This window comes from Fundulus heteroclitus, chromosome 12, assembly GCF_011125445.2.
Source record: "Fundulus heteroclitus isolate FHET01 chromosome 12, MU-UCD_Fhet_4.1, whole genome shotgun sequence".
NCBI classification, from domain to species: domain Eukaryota; kingdom Metazoa; phylum Chordata; class Actinopteri; order Cyprinodontiformes; family Fundulidae; genus Fundulus; species Fundulus heteroclitus.
This window is the reverse complement of record NC_046372.1, coordinates 14199084-14216704: the sequence shown is the minus strand read 5'-3', so window position 1 is coordinate 14216704 and position 17621 is coordinate 14199084. Positions and strand designations below refer to the sequence as shown.

The 17621-nt window shown below is 44.2% G+C and overlaps 1 protein-coding gene across 1 annotated transcript in view; it reads right to left on the bottom strand.

The window, feature by feature from the left end:
• The window catches only part of tmem8b (transmembrane protein 8B), a 70506-nt gene extending 59560 nt beyond the window's left edge, over positions 1-10946 (bottom strand). Inside the window, exon 1 of the mRNA XM_012865664.3 lies at positions 10816-10946. Coding sequence (XP_012721118.1) covers positions 10816-10900 — 85 coding nt within the window. The 5' untranslated portion in view covers positions 10901-10946. The remainder of the gene's footprint in view (positions 1-10815) is intronic.
• Between the last annotated feature and the right edge of the window lie 6675 nt (positions 10947-17621).

The following is a 17621-nucleotide window of genomic DNA, read 5'->3' as shown; positions in this document are numbered from 1 at the left end:
ACTCAAGACCACCTAACCTGAGTCTGTCTAAGTCTAGCTCAAACCAAATCATTGTGAAGCCACTTTTTAAATGCATTTGCTTTAATGAATATATTGTAATTATTGTTGCAAACATTTAAAGAAAGTCTGCCTGTAGCAACTGATTGGCAAGCTAACTTAGTAATAGAGATCCGGACAAACTGGCTAACTTTTCACTGAGGTGAACACAAGCTTGTGTACAAAGCATACCATTAACTACATGCCACTTAACCAATAAACCTGACAGTCTGGTTAATGGACATTAACTTTGCTGGCACAGTGAACCGAAGCCACAGTTGGAGGCATAGAACGTAACTCACTTAGCCTTTTTCTTTCTGCCGGTTGTACAGGCAGAAAGCCCTCCAAATGGCTGCACTGGAAAATGTTTCTCCCTCTTATTTTCTGATCTTTTTCATTATCTCATCCTCCGGACTTTTGCACACGGGCGCTATTGTTGAAACTTTCAAAGTAAAAATCTTTTTTTTTTGGTTGTGTTTGAATGTAGGCAGTAGTCTCAAAACCAAGTTGTCTCAATTTGGACAACATCATGATACGGGGACAGGGTTTTATAACTACAGCTGGCGAGTAACAAGGGCTAAGTAGTAGACTGCAGTGCAGGCGCTACCTGTGCAGATAACCTGACTAATTAACCAGCTTTTTGTACTCCCACTGTATTAATCTACAAAGTGCAGAAAGACAAAACGGGTTAATGTTCTGCATGATAAGCATAAGTCATATTGTACATAAGACATAAGTATGTGTAAAGATAACATTTTTCTTTCAAATGTCTTTATTTTTTGTCTAGCTTGTTCTCTTCCAACAGTTAGTTTCCTTTTGAGTGTAAAGTATCTCCTCATAAGAAGATGTAGCATGAAGATTTAAAAAGCTACATTGTTCTGGTGCCTCCCTCTCTGCTGTGCTTCAGCTCTGCCTCCAACACCCCTCCACTCAGGGGAGGCTGTCAGGAATGCACAGGAAGCTGTAGCAGATGAAGAGAATGACCCAATTAGGACACCCCTCCTTTAATTTTCATTCAGACTAGGTAACTTCTTGCAAAGCACATTGGCTTCAGTTCCAGGAGCCAGAGGAATCTGGTTTTAACACTTCTATGACTGTAAGAGCCCAATGACATTTGCAGTTATGTTTTTAGTTAATTTAACATGACCATCATGACACTTAACTTCAGTAAATGCAATTAAAATTGGAGTGAAACCTGATAATTTGGTAGAGTTCCTGAATTCCTCTTTAGAAAAAGACTTATTCTTTTTAAACTTATCTGAATTTCAGATTGAATTTCAGTTTATTCCTTAAAGAGGATGTTCCTCTGAAAAAAAAAGGTTTAACTGATCTTGTGGCATTGGGTGTAAAGAAACTTGTGACTAATGGCAACTCTTTCTGGACTCCTCTGGAAGTTTAACTCTGAATGGTCAGACTATGAGTCTGATTTTGAGGCTTTCACCTTGTAATAAACTAAGATAAAAAATACTGTTGCATAATGTGTCAGTACTACAGGTGTATCTCAGTACGTTAGAATTTTATCAAGAAGTGTATTTTTTCAGTGATTCATTTCAAAGTGGGAAGCCTATTTAAAGTTTAGCCTAAACCTAGTCATACCCCTGGTATATTTAGATTTTAAAAAATGTATTTTAAAAAATATACTTCTTCTGACTGCGATAATAATAATAATGTTTTTAAGTGAACCAGCCCGAGTCCTGACTTGTATCTGACAGAGAGCCTATGGAGGGAGCTGAAGATTATTGGTGATCGAAAATGCCTTCGATCCTCAAAGACTTGGAGCTCTTCACATAAGACAAATCATCAAAATACAATTGAAATATACAAAATGATGTAATTAGCTGTAAACCATAGACATCAACATAAACACTTAAAATATATAACTCTGTTATGAATCTAGAACATGAGTTTCACTTTTCTTAAAGCATTTGTGAAAGAATGCAACAATTTGATTCTAATTTATACATGTGAATGCATAATAGTTGTGGACACAACAGGAAAATATGATGTTTCTACCACATATGTCCACAACAACAAGGTTAAAAACTGCTTTCAGAAAGGTTAAACCAGCCAAATTTGTGATCACAGGGTGTGAATGGCTTTTAAAGCAGTAGATGTGTAATGTTCTGTTGTGGTTTTGGTTATTTTTTCAGTTTAGAATTATTTCTGTTTCTTGTGTTAGATTTATGCTTAGCCTGTTTTTGTTATCTGGCCTTTGTTGTTAGTTTATTTCAGCCCTTGCCTGTTTAGTCTCATTTCTTACCTTAAGTTTTTGTTTATCAGTCTGTTGCTCCCTTTATCACCTCCACCTGTTTTTGTTAATTAGTCCCGCCCTGTTCTCCTGTTCCGTTCACCTATTTAAGCCCACCTTAGTTTTCTGTTTGTTGCCAGGATGTCTTGCTTTGTCTCCACTTACTCCGTCAGTGGTAAGAACAATCCAGAGTTTCTGTTCAGTCTGTTTACCTGTCTGTCACCTGTTTTGATCCATTTCTGTTATTTGAGTCTGCCCAAGATTTTCCGGTTTACTTGGATGCCAGCTCTGTACCTTTTTGTTTTTGCCTGGACTGCCCAGCTTCCACTTTAATAAATCTTTTGGCATCAGCTCCGTGTCTGGCTCTAATAGGATTCCTCACAGAACGTTACAGTACATCCTGGCCAGTCAAATGAATCCTAAGCCGACACGTTTTTTCCGTTCTGGAGGAGCTATGCTATCTCAGACAGACTCTCCACCCCCCCACCCCTGCCTCATAAGTCACTCACCGGAGTTCTCCGTTCGACCATCTTCACCGCGGTGCCTTCCAGATCCGGACGTCTTCCTGGAGGTCGACGCGGAGGTGATCCGGAAGCTCCGTCCGGATTTGTTTCTGGACTCGATCCCGTTCCCTTCTCTTGACGGTGAGGCGCATGAATCGCCGCGGGCGTCGGCGGTCCCGTCTCGTCAGGAGAGATTGGAGTCCCCGCCAAGCCCGCCATCCCGCCACCGGAGGAGAAGACGGCGACCTGTTTACCAGTCCTCCAGCCGTTCGGAGCAGCGATCGGCCGTAGCTTCTCAGCTTCCGCCGGCTGCCTCGTCGGCGTCCTCGGCCGCTTCCTGTTCAGTGGACCGGGGTCCTCCACTTCCCTGTCCGAATCCGCCCACAGCTCCTCCTAGTGGCCCTGAAGAGGCTGATTACAAATCCTTGGAGGACAAGATAAGGACGTTTGCTCCCCTCATTAAACGCCTAAGGGAGGCTCTCTTCAGCCACTATTCGGAGGAGCTGGAGCAGAGATTAAAGGAGGTGGAGGGGCGTTATAGGTCAGCCCTCAGAACATTCTACTGCCGACCTGGGTCTGTCACCGAGGGACCGGCCGACGTCTCGGCTTCTGGGTCTGTCACCGAGGGACCGGCCGACGCCTCGGCTTCTGGTTCTGTCACCGAGGGACCGGCCGACGCCTCGGCTTCTGGGTCTGTCACCGGGGGACCGGCCGACGCCTCGGCTTCTGGTTCTGTCACCGGGGGACCGGCCGACGCCTCGGCTTCTGGTTCTGTCACCGAGGAAACGGCCGACGCCTCGGCTTCTGGTTCTGTCACCGAGGAAACGGCCGACGCCTCGGCTTCTGGGTCTGTCACCGGGGGACCGGCCGACGCCTCGGCTTCTGGGTTTCTCACCGTGAGCCTGACCGACGCCTCGGCTCCTGTCAAGCCCTATGAGGGGGTCCAGGAGGACCTGATTCTTCTGGCCAGCGACAAGTTGACCCAGGAGGGTCCGTCGCCGACATGCGACGTAGGCACCCAGGAGGGTCCGTCGCCGACCTGCGACGTGCGAACCCAAGGGGGTCCGTCGCTGACGTCCGACGTGGGAACCCAGAGGGGTCCGTCGCTGACGTCCGACGTGGGAACCCAGAGGGGTCCGTCGCTGACGTCCGACGTGGGAACCCAGAGGGGTCAGTCGCGGACCTGCGACGTTGGTACCCAGAGGGGTCCGTCACAGACCTGCGACGTGGGAACCCAGGGGGATCCTTCGCTCTTCGGGCACCCAGGACCTCAGAAAGGGATTCAACAACCGGGACCCCCTGGAGACCTAAAGCCTCATGGTGTTGTTTACAAGTCCAGACCCCAGATAGCCCTCATGGACAGCCAGCTCTGGGAGAGACTTTATTGGACGTCTCTTTCTGAGACCCTCCAGGAGTTGATTCTGAGACTCCTGGTGGCTAAGGGTCTGACTTTGGTGCCTGAAGCCTGTAGCCCGGGGTCTCCTGAAGCCTGCAGCCCGGGGTCTCCTGAAGCCTGCAGCCCGGGGTCTCCTGAAGCCTGCAGCCCGGGGTCTCCTGAAGCCTGCAGCCCGGGGTCTCCTGAAGCCTGCAGCCCGGGGTCTTCTGTAGCCCTGTGGCCTCTGTAGCCTGTAGCCCTGTGGCCTCTGTAGCCTGTAGCCAGGCTCTCACCTTAGCAGCCTGTAGCCAGGCATTCCCTTTAGTCGCCTGTAGCCAGGCTCCCCCTTCAGTCGCCTGTAGCCAGGCTCCCCCTTCAGTCGCCTGTAGCCAGGCTCCCCCTTCAGTCGCCTGTAGCCCGGCTTCCCCTTCAGTCGCCTGTAGCCAGGCTTCCCCTTCAGTCGCCTGTAGCCAGGCTTCCCCTTCAGTCGCCTGTAGCCAGGCTTCCCCTTCAGTCGCCTGTAGCCAGGCTCCTTCGTCGGTCGCCTGTAGTCAGGCTTCCCCTTCGGTCGCCTGTAGCCAGGCTTCCCCTTCAGTCGCCTGTAGTCAGGCTCCTTCGTCTGTCGCCTGTAGTCAGGCTCCTTCGTCTGTCGCCTGTAGTCAGGCTCCTTCGTCTGTCGCCTGTAGTCAGGCTCCTTCGTCTGTCGCCTGTAGTCAGGCTCCCCCTTCGGTCGCCTGTAGTCGGGTTCCTTCGTCTGTCGCCTGTAGTCAGGCTCCCCCTTCGGTCGCCTGTAGCCAGGCTCCTTCGTCCGTCGCCTGTAACCAGGCTCCTCCGTCCGTCGCCTGTAGCCAGGCTCCTTTTTCAGTCGCCTGTAGCCAGGCTCCCGCACCGGGGACCAGTGACCAGGCGCCGCCGTCTGTAGCCGCTAACCAGGCGCCGCCGTCTGTAGCCACTAACCAGGCGCCGCCGCCTGTAGCCACTAACCAGGCGCCGCCGCCTGTAGCCATTAACACGGCGCCGCCGCCTGTAGCCATTAACACGGCGCCGCCGCCTGTAGCCATTAACACGGCGCCGCCGCCTGTAGCCACTAACACGGCGCCGCCTCCCGTAGTCTTTAGTCTGGCGCCTCTTTCAGCCCGTAGTTCGGCGCCCTCCTCAGCCTATAGCCCGGTGCCTTCCGCATCCTTGAGTTTGACGCCTTCCCTACCCTGTAGTCCGGCGCCGGATTCTGTCTTCTCTCTCTCCAGACCTCGCCGACGGCCTCCTAGATTCCTGCTCCGCCGCCGGCCTCCTAGATTCTTGCTCCGCCGCCGGTCTCCGAGGTTCCTGCTCCGTAGACGGCCTCCTGGACGTCCGCCGGAGAGCCTAGCAGGCCGGGGTCGTCCGCTAGAGAACCTGTCACGCCGGGGCTATCTGCCGGAGAACCTGTCACGTCTGGTCCGTCCGCCGGGACGACCGCCGGAGAACCTGTCACGTCTGGGCCGTCCGCCGGGACGACCGCCGGAGAACCTGTCACGTCTGGGCCGTCCGCCGGGACGACCGCCGGAGAACCTGTCACGTCTGGGCCGTCCGCCGGGACGTCCGCCGGAGAACCTGTCACGCCGGGGCCGTCCGCCGGAGAGCCTCTCACGCAGAGGCCCCCCGCCGGGAAGACCGCCAGACTTCCTGATTCGTTGGGGTCGTCCGCCGGGACGACCGCCGGACTCTCTGTTCAGGGAACTGTTTTGAAAGTTTTCTGTTAGTTTGGATTCGCCCGATGTGGGTTGTTTTCTGTTTTGGTCTCTTGTTTTGGTTGTTTTGTCTTTTTTCTGACCCTCCTGCCTGTAGCCCCCTCCACCCACCCGGTCAGACTTTTATTTAGTTTCTTGGTAGAGACATAGGGGCGTCTAGAATCCGCCCTTGAGGGGGGGGCTCTGTAATGTTCTGTTGTGGTTTTGGTTATTTTTTCAGTTTAGAATTATTTCTGTTTCTTGTGTTAGATTTATGCTTAGCCTGTTTTTGTTATCTGGCCTTTGTTGTTAGTTTATTTCAGCCCTTGCCTGTTTAGTCTCATTTCTTACCTTAAGTTTTTGTTTATCAGTCTGTTGCTCCCTTTATCACCTCCACCTGTTTTTGTTAATTAGTCCCGCCCTGTTCTCCTGTTCCGTTCACCTATTTAAGCCCACCTTAGTTTTCTGTTTGTTGCCAGGATGTCTTGCTTTGTCTCCACTTACTCCGTCAGTGGTAAGAACAATCCAGAGTTTCTGTTCAGTCTGTTTACCTGTCTGTCACCTGTTTTGATCCATTTCTGTTATTTGAGTCTGCCCAAGATTTTCCGGTTTACTTGGATGCCAGCTCTGTACCTTTTTGTTTTTGCCTGGACTGCCCAGCTTCCACTTTAATAAATCTTTTGGCATCAGCTCCGTGTCTGGCTCTAATAGGATTCCTCACAGAACGTTACAAGATGGAAATACTTAGTTAGTATCCTGCACAATAGCAAGTCCTAGGATTCCATCCACAGAGGCTTCTGCACATAAAAATGCAACATCTGGCAGGTGAAGTCTGCAACATTACCTACATGAGCTGGGCTGACACCGAGCACACCCTGCGGGTGGGCAAAATCTACGGGTAACCACGTGTGAGTCAGTTAATTGCCACACCAGCAAATAAAGCGTTATCATAAACATAAACAGCAGCACAGGTAGCAGATTTCCATGGGAACGGCGATGAGGCATCTTGATTTTTTTCATTTGAGGGGAATGTTTTCCATTTATAACACCCTCTCCTTGTGCTTGCACACGTCTGTTTTTACATCTTGCAATTGCACTGCCATAGACGACATTGCTCCACTATTTTTTCCACGAATTGCAAAATTGCAATTCGTGGAAAAAATATCAGATTTGGCACAAATGTTCTGAGGATGTATTGAAAAAGAAAAACCCCATAGGTTTAGGAGTTGAGGCAGTACAGTAAGTAAGCTCATTGCACTAATGTGCTCATTTGTAGCTGCATATTTTTACTAGTGTTCATTTGTCCCTCTTTATTGTTAGAAGACAGCGAAGAAAAGTGACCCTGTATGCTGAAAAGAAGCTGATTTGTAGATGTATAAAGTAAAAGGTTTTGCTGAATGTGCTTATCTGATGTTTGTGTAAAAAAAAAAATACAGAAATGGCCTTTCTCTGCTCTTCCCACCCCCTCGCTCTACAACCAATTCTCAAAGCGATCACAGATTCTCACCTACAGTAACTGAAGGCAACTTTGAATACTAAAGACAGAAAAAGAAAGTGGAAACTGAGAACGGCAGAGCAAACTTGGTCTCAAAAGCTGAAGCCTAATCCCATACAAAGCTCTGAACTGTCTACTTTTCTCTCGTGCCAGCCTTTTCTGGAGTTTCTGCATTATGTGTGAGCTTCTCCACAGTCAAATTCCTTTTTGCTCTTTGATTTCATTGGGGGGGAAATGCCTGAGGTCAAAGACAAAAGTGCAAAAAGATAAGTTTGACACTTACACTGGTGGACTCCTCAGCATATTCCCTGTATTTTCTACTTAACCAATTACACACATAAGAAAAGGTTTCATTTGTCACGCCTAAAACATCTAAAAGTAAATGAAATGCTGCAGCAGAGTGAAATAAATATGTTTGAAAGACAAAAACTTGCCTGTCCTTCCACATCTTGAACAACTCTGCCAATGGACGGTGATTACACAGCTAAAAGTGTTCTTTAAATCATAACAATTAGCTCATCATCAAGAAATAACAGTCTTCCATCAAGGAGAGATAGCACAAGCTGAGATGGAAACTTTGTTTTAACAAATGTCCAGCAAATGTATTCATACCATTTGAACGTCTTTATATTTGGTCATACCACAAGCACTAAATTTAATGTATTTTATGGGACTTAACGATAATAATAATTTTTTATAAATTATCGTTATAACTTAACGATAATAAATAACAAGGTTTATTTACAAGCACCTTTCATAAGACTTAAGGTCACGCTGGAGGAGCTTGACATAACACAGCTCAGGAGGGAGAATCTTCCAACACTTTTAGTTGTGAATTTCAGGGATCTAACTTGTTAGTGGTAAGAAAAAAGTCCATTATTTAAAAAAAACAAAAAAAACATTGTAAGTCCCATTTGCATGGTATCACCAGCTATGAAGAAGATATTGCAAGTATGTGTGAAAAACTAAAACTGCGCATCACCCTGACCACATCTTCCCCTTGGTGAAACATGGTGGTGGCAGCATCATGCAGAGGAGAAAGCTTTTCTTCAGTAGGAAAAAGAAAGCTGTCCAGAGTTGATGAGAAAATTGCCCTAAGCTAAACACAGGGCAATCCTTGAAGAAAACCTGTTAGAGGATGCAACCTTCCAGCAGGACAACAACCCAAACCATGCAGCAAGATTTACTAGGCAATGGTTCAGCTCAAGCACGTTCACTTGTTAGAATTAAGAATATGTTGCTAGGCTTGATCATTTGTGTTCACAAGCTCTCCATTCAGTCTGACTGTGCTTGAGCCATTCTGCAACAACGAATGAACAAAGATTGTTTACAAAGCTGAGACATACTCCAAAACACTTGCAGCTGTAATTGCACTGAAAGGTGGACCTACAGAGAATTGATTAAAGGGGACTGAACACAAACATATGTCACGCTCTTCAGATTTTTATTATTTTGAGAACCATGCACTACCTTCCTTTGGATTCACTTTCATGCACCACTTTGGGTCGATGTAAAATTGAAAATAAAATCCCAATTGAAAAAAATAAAATCCCAAGAAAGTTTGTGGTTGTGATGTGACAAAAATGGACAACTCTTCAAATGTTATGAACATTTCTTCAAGGCCCTGCGGGTTACTGCCATTAGTAATATTTAAAAGAAAATCTATATCTTACAGCATTTTTCAGCAGCATTTTCAGACTTCTGCCCATCCCTCTTCAATTTGTGCTTTTTTTGTAGCATGCAAAATTAATTGCAAAATGTCAGCTCTTTATATGAGCTGCAAACATTATTTTGGATGCCACAGTCAAATCCAAAAAGAAGGTGGGAATAATATTCTGCGGCTCAGATGTGTGTCTATATATCTAACCACCAGCATGTTTACAGTCTGTCTATATAAAGTAATGACAAGGGAATAATAGCTCAGAAAACATTCAGATATGTGAGATTGCATTTGCAGCAGTCACAATCTTGTGTTAAATCTTAATGATCAAGACGTGGCAAAGTGAAAAATGATATACGTTAAAAAAAAAGTATTTTAATAATAATACATTGCTATATTGGTTTGTAATGCATTCCATGCGGGAGGGAAAGATTTGGAAAATTGTAATCCAAGCAAACAGTGCAAGCCTCTGTGACACTGAAGATCCATTTAACGCAGAGCTGTAAATATGCCAAAAACATCTCCACATGCTTGTTTTGTTTGCCGGCTTAATGAAGACATCTCATCAGAAGATAAAAGCATCCGAGCGCTTACAGGCTTTCTTGCAGCATGCTTCTGAATTTTGGTAATCTTTTCAAGGAACACCTCCCTACCACTGTTTTTTTTTACACTGGAAGAGAGGCTTAATACAGACATAATCCTGATTTTTGTCATCTCAACATGAGATTTATGCAAGAACACCTCACACGGGTGTCTGCAAACTTGTGTGTATTTTTTAGCAGCAGAATATAAAACCAGGCTGATTTTATAGTTATAATTTTATGGTAGTGGTGGTGCTGGTAGGCAGTAAACGTTCTGCTCACACCCACCAGTCGGCTTAAAGATAACTCAATGTCGGAATGATTTTTAGACCTTCTGCTCTGAAAGACAACATTCGCACAGATCCGCTGCGAACACAAGTAGTTCTACCCAAGTTATTACTCATAAAACCCTGGAAAATAAGAATGAATAGGCTGGTTTCAGGTTTCTGTCTCCAGCAAAGTTAGAAGAAACTGATGGAGCAAAACAGCAACAAGTCTGCAACATTGTCAGATAGATGCCCAGAAAAGTACAGTTTGTCCTTTATTTTGTTGTTGTCCCAGAATCCAGAACAGATGTTTTAATGTTTAGCAATGGCATGTTGGTGGCTGGGCATGCCAAACAGAATCAGAGCATTTACACTCAGAAAAATAAAAAGAAGTAATTATAATCTCATGCAGTTTTTTGCCTATATTAGGAGATAGGGAGAAATCTTGATTAGAGGACTCCTACTTTATCAATTATGTTCACTTAGGTTATAAATCGGTGGGGACATTATTAAATTTGAAACAAAGTAAGATCATAGTCATATTTGCATCGCATTACGGCAATTCGCAGTGCATAACAAACAAATGAAAGACACAATGAAAGTTAACAACACAACCGTCTGATGTGTTTCCCTCCCCGTGTCAGTTTCATAACTGACGCATCTTCAGTAGCGTTTGTCAGAGTAAACCATAATTGGCAGCTATATTTTCCCCTTTCCCTTTAATCAGCGTTATCTCATGATCAGCCGGCAGCTGTAAAGGCAGCAGCTGAGGATGGATGCTCAGAGGACTAAACCAGAACCGGGATGCGGAGCCGCCGCCGCCGCTTGCTGCCGGTCCTGATGCCTCCGCTCGGAGGATTTCAGCACCACCAACAAAAGGAACAGCTCCGCGGATCAAAGCGGCGGCGGCGGCAGCGCACAAACCGAACCCCGTCCGCTCACCTCCAACAGCGCCGAAAAAGGTGGAAACAAGCAAGAGGAGCCTCGGGGGGCTACATCCCGAGCCCCGACGCTCCAGCTGCAACATCGTTAAAAGCCGAACGAGTTGTGAGGGGGCTCCAGCCCGGCTGCAGGTCTCAGGCGCTCTGCTGGTCTACATTTTTTCTGATTATCTGCCAACGACCAGCTGTTTGTGCATGACGTCATTCCGACGACGGCGTGGACGGCGCCTCCTCTTTGGCTTTGATTTGACAACCTCAATATGCCGAGCGATTTCATTGGACCGGCGGCCCAGTGTGTTCCGACGCACGCTGTGGACGTGGACTGCAGCACGGGGCCTCGTCACCGCCGGAGCGTCCGCCGGGCCACCGCACGCAGGAGACAAGGGATGACTACAGAGGCTGCAGCTGCCCCCCGACGGAGGGACGCAGACTCCTCCTCAGGGAGCCGACACAGAAAGTTAGCGAGGATGGCAGATTTATTCCTGCAAAGCCCTCTAACGATGTAAACATTTCTGGATCCGTGATTTTAGGCTAAACTTTATAGTTGCTTTTTTTTTTTTTTTACTGTTTGATGAAAGTTTCTGTGAAGTCCTTATATTAGCGTGGGACATTTTTTAGTAAAAGTCAAATAAAGATTGTAACATCTATTTAAACTATTCAGATAAGAATATCAGGTTATTTCCAGATCTGTTTTTGGGTGAACGGAGAAAACGATTTATGATTAAACATTAAGCACTAAAATTTATTAATCTAATTTTAATTTTTCTAGATATTTTTTTAGAGGAATAAAAATCGCTTTTTGCACATGAAGTTAAAGCACCACAAACGGTTTTAAAACAATTCTCAAGTCCAGTTTTGAGCAGTCTGCACTCTGCTTCACCAAAAGAGCTTTGGAAAATATTCTCTTTGTTCTAGTTTCACCAACAAAATCAAGGTTTCATAAATCTTGCGCTGAATTTTAAAGAATCTCTGCCGTCTACATGTCCAGAGTTGGTAACTTCTCAGTGTGGCCTGGTGTAAATAAATAAATACATTTTAGTCAGTCGTACTTTGTCAAAAATTTGAACGAGTCAAAAAAGTCAAAAAGTCCCAAAGTCAATACTTTGGGACTTTTTGTGAGAGACGAATGCCATTGTTAATGTGCGTTTCTAGCTGTCTCAGTCTAAAACTGTATCAAGCTTTGAGTGCAGGTACTGTCTTTATCTGGAGCAAGATTTATCTGGGTAGACTTGAACGAGGGAGAAACAGAGCAAAAGCTTGAGTCTCACTCAAAGAAAGTAAGCATTGGCAACCCAGCACATGACCAATGTCTAAATGTCTAAATGTCTAAATGTTTCAGATTTTTAACTAGAGATGACAAAATCCTGACCAGAGACCTTAAAAAACTGGGGGGAAAAAGCTATTTAATGTTGCACTGACTGATAAGCTACAAATACAACCCCATCCTCACCAACTTCAGCGTACAGAATTGGAAGGCCACGGGTATCACTTCCCATGAACTGTAAATAAGCAAAAAGTTAAGTGCAACTGACAGCTAACTGGTTTTGTGTTCTTAGTGTCGCCCCCAGTTATGTCACCCTGGGCAGATAGCCATATAACTCCTATATTAAATCATATATAAAATATTAAAAAACATTAACATGTATTATTTCAAATTAGAGAGGAATACATTATTCTGATGCCAACTCCGGTGTATAAGAGGGTAACAGTTACGATGGGGGGCTGTTCAAATTAAAACTAACCTTCAATGCCAAACAGTAGCTGAACAAAGAAGTGATTGGAGGCATCGTCATTTTGGGCTTGTTTTCCTGCCACAGCAAAGCATCCTGCGGTCACTGAGAGAACCGTGAACCCCTCTCTATACCAAAGATTTCTAGTCAAATGTGAAGCCATCTGTCCCACAATTCAAACTCTGCCCAAACTAGGTCATGACACGTGAAAATGATCCCATACAGAGCAGAAACTCCACATCAGGATGCCTCGGAAGGAAAAGAATCAATGTGCTGCAATGGCCCAATTAAGGCTCCCGTCATTAGAAAAGCTGTATGGGGATTTAGGAGAGCAATGCATACCTCACTGAATTTAGATAACATTGTTTAGAAGACTGGCCAAAATAATGTCAAAGAGACTGAGTCATAGAGAAAAGAACCACTTCATGTTATTGCTGCTAGAAGTGGTTTTTACAAACTAACAAATCATAGTGTGCACTACAATTGTCCCAAGCATGCATGAGTCCATAAAAGATGCTACACTGGGCTCTGAATGTACAGTATTTAATCCTTAATGCTCTTCATTATAAAGAAGCAACTAATTATACCATAGGAACTTTTATAATGATGGCTATTTTTCACTCATTTTAATCTTTAAACACTGCATTCAAAATCTATAAGGCACATTGGACAACAATGTACAACAAAGTCGATGTACAGCAATAATATTCCAAAAACAGTTACACCTACCAAAAATATAAAATATGGCTTAAAAAAAAATAATCCTACAACCTTTGAATCCAAATGATCGTGGAGATAAAATCGTTTGCTTTTCTGGCCTCCTTTAGCAGCTAGCTGTGCTGCTGTGTTTTTACTTTCCTTCTTTTGTTTAATGGTGTTACAGCTGACAGCATTTGTTGTCACCTCAGCTTTTAATACAACGGTATTTGCTACTGCTTATGTAAAGCCACATCCTGCAGTAACAACAAGGGAGATGGGGACGGCTGCAGTGGTTAAAAAAAACTAACAAGGTATAGGAACCATGAGTAATCCACAATGGGTGTTTAGTGTATTCATACTAAAAGCTTCAATAGGTTAAAGTAACCCTAATTTTTCCCCATCTGTATCCGTTTCATCAGGTGATTTGAATTATTATATCAGATAATAGCCGATCTCTCTCCTGCAGCTGAACAGTGGAAATAACTCATATTCTGGCCTCAGGGTCGCCTCACTATGACTCATAACAATCCGAGCAGATCTGTTGAAGAGTGAATGAGCTCCTGAATGAGCTCTGCCTGAATGGCTTATTGAACAAATGATTGCAGCTGGACAAAGAAAACATGATTTGTAGTTCATTAGAGGATAAATATGAGTGTGTGACAAGTAACAGTGACAACAATGGAAAATTCTAAGAAATGGCTTGAATATATCGGTCCTTTCCTGGATATATATTCACCAAAAGGCATAACATTATGACCACCTGCCCTCCAAAGACTGCTGAAGGAACTGAGGTATTTACTTCACCAGATCCTTGCGGGATTGCTATCCTGCACCAAGATGGCAGCAGCAGAACATTTCAGTCTTGTCAGCTGCAAAGGGGTGAGGCTTCCATGGATTGTACTTGTTTCGTCGGCAGGTCCCGTATTGGCTTTATAGGATTGAGAAACAATGAAACGGTGTACAAGGTCAGCAATGATACACGTTAAAGTAACATCCGCATGTGTGGCACGACCCATGATGCCCAAAGCATCTCACCTCGTCCGACCAGCTGGCCTTCCTCCTATCGTGCACGCATGAGTTCCCTGGGTAAGCAACACACGTGCACCTGTCCTCCCACACCCAACACCCTTGCTGTGCCCAGTATGAGTTTCAAAAGAGAAAAGTCTCACCCAACAGATGGGTAAGAATTTGTTACGCAATAGGTGGTGGAAGAAGAACACAAGAGCAGCATTATTTTTGTCTTAATCTATATACTCAAACTACATTTAAAAAAAAGAAAAGTGTAAGTTGTTTCTTATAACTCTTGTGTATTGCCTTCTTGTCCAGACATTACAAACTACCCTTTAATAGTGAAGTTTATAAAGTAAAGTACGAACAGAGCTTTTGAATGGCTGAAACAGCTGTTATTTAAAGAATAGGCTTCTGGTTGGACGTTTTCCGGTTTTGGACTTAAACACTTTTTAAGAGTGTTTTTTAAAGGAAGATGTCAACCTTTTTCACCAACATAAACCTAGAGTAATTTTCCAAGGTTGCAGGGTTTTCATTATGCCATATTATTAATGGGCTGCACTCACATAACCTGGCAGAAAATGGGCAGGCATTCCCTCCTGTGTCAGGATTCTCCTCGACTGAAAACAAACCTAATTTTTCCAGGGGTTATCTGGTTGGTTCTTAAAGATTTTCATAGCAGATATCGAAGATGTCTGGTGTGATGTTTTGTCATATGTTAAAGTTAAGATCAGACCAGACCCAAAATCTGGTGTCAAGCAGGTGGCCTTTATCTAAAGAAAAGTAGCATACAGTCATATTCAATAAATTAAAATAATACTGTTCATTTATTTCAGTAACTCATGTCACTAAGATATTCACATTATATAAATTAAGACAGACTAATAACGTTTTAAAGCCTTTATTTCTGTTATGATTTTTTCCACCTTCAGCTAACAAAAACACAGCATTTAAAATTAGAATATTGCATCAGCCCAATAAAAAAAAGAAATATTTTTCATGCAGGAATGGAGGCTTAATAAAAAGTATGTTAAATACTTTTCCAAGTATGTTTGGAAAAGTTTTTTCCAAAAGGTACTTTTAATCTGACAAACAAGTCTCTTAGAAATGCATATTCTAATTTATTGTATATTAATGTATGATTTAAATGCTGGTTATGCTGTATATCCCTCTGAAGATCTGGATCTTTCTAGTTATTTATTGGCTGGGTGACAAGGACCCAGCCAATGAACAGTCCTAGGGTGATCAAAGGTCTATAGTCACTTTTAAGTTTCATAACAATTGGAAGATGCCTATGTGAAGGAAGGCAAGCTAAGAGTAAAAAGCCTCCAAAGATTCAGATAAGATAGGCTTTATTGATCTCACGATGGAGAAATTCCTATTGTTACAAAAAAACCTTTTATATATAATGGCAAGCACAAAACTGACTGGCCTAAAGAGAAATTGAGCAACATAAAATGGATCCCAGATATGTTTGAACACATCAAAAATATTTAAAAGTCATGCACCTCTGAGGAGAAGATGTCCTTTAAATTGATGCTTTTCACATGACAGCAGTCCCAAACCAGTTGCTGGTGTGTTCGGGGTTTTTGCGTAAATCCAATAGTTAAGTTATGGGTGACATCAAACATGTTTTTGAGGCAATGCAGAGGAAGTGTGGAATATAGTACATTTGTCCAGGGCAGGAATAACTCCTCACAGGTGCCAGAGGTTTGTTGGCTCCACGCAACACTGATATGAAAGCAGTTCTTAGAAATGATGGGCTATCCAAATAAAAATTGGCTGAGGTATTTGCAGAACATCTCCATCTACAAGGATTTTATTTAGTTCAAGTAGTAAAGTTTGTAGAGATGCGGATATTTTCTGAACAATCTAAAATATCCTATTTGGTAGATTGTTCATTTAAAAAAAAATTTAAACAGTATGTAAAGAGTTCAAATTATTTTGTGTGTGTAACCAAAGGAAATATCAGCTTTACTCACTTAAATAAAACACACAATTCTGTTATTTTGAACACAACTACACACAGCAACATCTGGGTTCACTCACTATACCATATTCAGCTCTGCTAAAATACCCTGATACACATCCAGCTGAAACCAAATATTCCACTTTAGCTGGAGGCACAAAAATGTTTGCTTTCAACCAGGCGTTTAAAAAAAATGCTTCAGTTCGAACAAGTAGATTTCTATGAATTGAAATATCGCAGAAGACCTGATGCATTTCAGTTTAAAAAGCAGAACTTATGTATTGCCTGAGTGATGTAATTCAGGCGTTGCTTTCTGTTTCGCCCGTGGCCCTGCTGATTGCTTTAATAACGGCCTTCAGCCTGTCTGCACTGTTGGTTCAGGTGTCTCGTCTTCCTCGACAGACTGAATTTATATGGAATATTCTGGTCTTACAGACCACTCAAAGGGCTTTACGCGAGGCCCCGTTCTCCCAGTCGCATTCACCGACACGCACGCATTCAGATGCAGATTGGGAGGCTACTCAGGGTCGAGTGCCTGACATGCGGCTGGAAAAGAAGCTGGAAATTAAGTCACAAATTTCCGACTGCTCTTCCCAATCGAGCTACAATTGGCACAAAGCTCCAAGGACTCTCGTTTGGGGTTTAGGTCAGGGTGGGTTCCTGGTCAATGAAGTACGAGTGATACGATGGTCATTAAAGCAGGTGCTGGTCGTTCTGGCAGCGAGGCCAGGAGCCACGTCTTGCTGGAAAATTAGATCAGCATCTCCAAAAAGCCTGTCAATAGAGGGAAGCGCGAGGTGCTCCAACATCCCCCGGTAGACGGCAGCACAGACTTTGAACCTGATGAAACGCAGCCGACCGACACCAGCAGATGACCTGGCTCCCCAAATCACCAACTGTGGAAACTTCCCACTGAAGCCGAAATGACTTGGATTCTGTGGCTCTCCTCCCTTCCGGACATTCGCTGACACATTGATTTACTTAAATCCAAAATGGGGATTCTTGTCCACAATCCGGTCATTTCTCTTCTTAGCTCAGGTAGGACCGTTCTGAAGACGTTTCTGGTTCAAGAGCGGTTTCACGCGCGCAACCCGACATATGTGGCTCATTACCAAGAAACGTGTGGCGGCTCTTGAAGAGCAGGCTAAAGCAGCAGTCCCTGCCTTGTTGATCTCCTTCACAAGTGGTGAAAGACTTTTTCTTTACAATCCCCAAGGCTGAGATAATTCCCGTTATTGACATCATTTTTCTTTCCACTCAACTTTCTATTCAAATGTGCTTAACGTTGAATTTTTTTTGGCTAACCCCCTTTCTGGAGAGTTTCAATTATTGTTTACCAAGCAAGCGGTGTTGCCCATGAATGTGTTGGCTATAAACTATAAACTAGTTTTATAGTTTATA